This window comes from Cyprinodon variegatus, unplaced genomic scaffold, assembly GCF_000732505.1.
Source record: "Cyprinodon variegatus isolate N-32 unplaced genomic scaffold, C_variegatus-1.0 Scaffold683, whole genome shotgun sequence".
In the NCBI taxonomy this organism is placed as follows: domain Eukaryota; kingdom Metazoa; phylum Chordata; class Actinopteri; order Cyprinodontiformes; family Cyprinodontidae; genus Cyprinodon; species Cyprinodon variegatus.
In genome coordinates this window covers 25,586-27,722 of record NW_015151136.1, presented here as the reverse complement: position 1 = coordinate 27,722, position 2,137 = coordinate 25,586, and the positions used below count along the sequence as shown (strand labels likewise).

Below are 2,137 nucleotides of genomic sequence, written 5' to 3'. Positions count from 1 at the left end.
TCTAATACTGGCCTCTATCCAATAAAGGCCTGGACCGCGATGCACTTGAGTGAAATAAAGGCCCGGGCCTATATTAGAGAATTTACGGTATATATATAAACCTCTTTTAAGATGATTAGAACATCCTGATTTATTTTTCTATTCAAACAATTAGTGACGTTTAATCATATCAGCCTTGGTATATAAAAGAAAAAGAAAGAAACTTACACTTAACTTACGTCAATGATCAGATAACTAGCTGTAACTTATGCCCCATGTATGGCGCATGCTGGCATACGTACTTGCCGTATGTCGACGTGTGCCAGCGTGCTTCAGCGTGGTCGTAACCTTTACACAACTGACCTGTAACTTATCCAACGTATGCCAGTTGAATAAGTTACAGGCAACGTTTTGCCAGATTTTTCGTACGTCAGGCATAGGCTGGTCAAAATCGTCAAGGTGCCTTCTGTCAAGAAGGCCGTGAATTAGACACAAACAATTGGCAACTTCGAGTTATCCAAACACTGGGATGTTTTCTTTGTCCATCCATCCTAAAATTCACAGATTAAAGGTCACCAATCATTGCTTTGAGCCTTGGTAAGTAGAAAAATAAAATCTGGATGTTCTAATCATCTAAAACGTGCCAAAGACAAAGTGACATCAGGAAAAGTCTAATCAGCATTTTTCAATGACACATTTTTAGTCTGACAATTTTATTCAGATTACTACAGTTTGTATAAAAAGGCACTATCCGCTTATTTTGTTTTTAACGCATCACAATGATGTAAAAATAGCTCATGTTTTGGCAAAATGAAAACAAACTTTCCAACCGTTTCCACACTGCAGAAATAAAGCATTAGTCGGATTTTTCTAATCGTAAACAACGTCAGTGGGTACCAACAAACTAAATGGTTTATAAGAGAACAACAGATGTTCTGCTGACACTCCTCTGCCCCGCCCAGCGCCACCTGAGACCCACCTGAGGGATGCCCAGCCAGTCGTCGGCCAGCTGCATGGCTTCAGAAGCGTTGTCCACCGGTCTGACCGAGTCCCAAGTTTCCCAGTCTGGACACAGACCTGAGAGCGAAACCATTGGGGAAACAGCAGAAACATCAGTTCTAAAAACATCATCCACCTAAAACATCATAGTTTGGCTGGATGTTGCTAGGCAACCTTAGCTTGAATATTTGAGTTCACACAGATCATTTACTGGAGAAACTTCTTAAAAAAAACTAATTTCAGACATAGTTTTACTTCATTGTAGTCTTTAGCTCTACTGATTAATGACTAAACATCCCACTGACTGGTTTACCTGGAGCACAGCTGTCCACCAGAGCTCCCAGTGCTTTCCCGTCCCTCCAGTCTTGGCTGAAATTGGTGATTGGCAGATCGGGGACTTTGTGTTGAATCCAGCCAAGCAGACGCTGTTTAGGTGTCTTTGACTCTGCCTGAACATTAAAAAAAGAAAAACCCAACTATAAGTTCTGTTTTCTAAATGTAAGTATTTTCAAAAGGGACAAAGTTAAATGGAGAAGAGGCCATTGTCACCTCTTGGTCCTCGCCCTCCCAGACCGGCATGGAGATGGAGTAGTGCAGGATCAGGGTCCAGATCAATCCCAGGATCAGCTTCAGGTTCCCATCTACTATAGCTTTAGAGTCTGAAAGAGAGAAGGAAAAAAAACAGACTTGGGATCAGAACTGAGACTAAATGCTTCTTTAATTTCTGAACGACCAGATTGAGAAAAAAAGCAATCCGGGATGCAAAAGAAAGCAGTTTTCAAAGGAGCTGATCTAAAAGAAACAAACCCACCAGATTGTGGATGAACAACCAAATAGCCACAGATTGCGTAAATGGAGGCCTGGGCTTCAAGCTAGCAACCCCAAGATAACCAGACTATCCTCCGGAGCCAGACCGGAAAGAAGACAAGCATGCTTAGTGTGAGGGATTGCTGAAGAGTCAATGAGTCGATGCAATCCGCTGGTTTTCCTTAGATAGAAAACTTTGAATCGAATCTGACTGGATGATCTGGTGAACTGGAAAGTGATCTGAGATGATATGATGTGAATTGGCACTATAGAAATAAACTGAATTAAAGGAAAATTCCGGTCTCTTACACCCTAAGGGGGTATAAATAAATTTCTGCCTGACAAAAACACA

At 41.5% G+C, this 2,137-nt stretch overlaps 1 protein-coding gene across 1 annotated transcript in view; it reads right to left on the bottom strand.

The window, feature by feature from the left end:
* Window positions 1-2,137, bottom strand: part of LOC107097300 (filamin-B-like) — a 75,771-nt gene that overhangs the window by 55,623 nt on the left and 18,011 nt on the right. The window contains exons 2-4 of the mRNA XM_015394398.1: window positions 1,528-1,637; window positions 1,292-1,427; window positions 959-1,056 (exon numbers count right to left, since the gene is read on the bottom strand). Of these exons, the coding sequence (XP_015249884.1) occupies window positions 959-1,056; window positions 1,292-1,427; window positions 1,528-1,637 (344 nt within the window). The remainder of the gene's footprint in view (window positions 1-958; window positions 1,057-1,291; window positions 1,428-1,527; window positions 1,638-2,137) is intronic.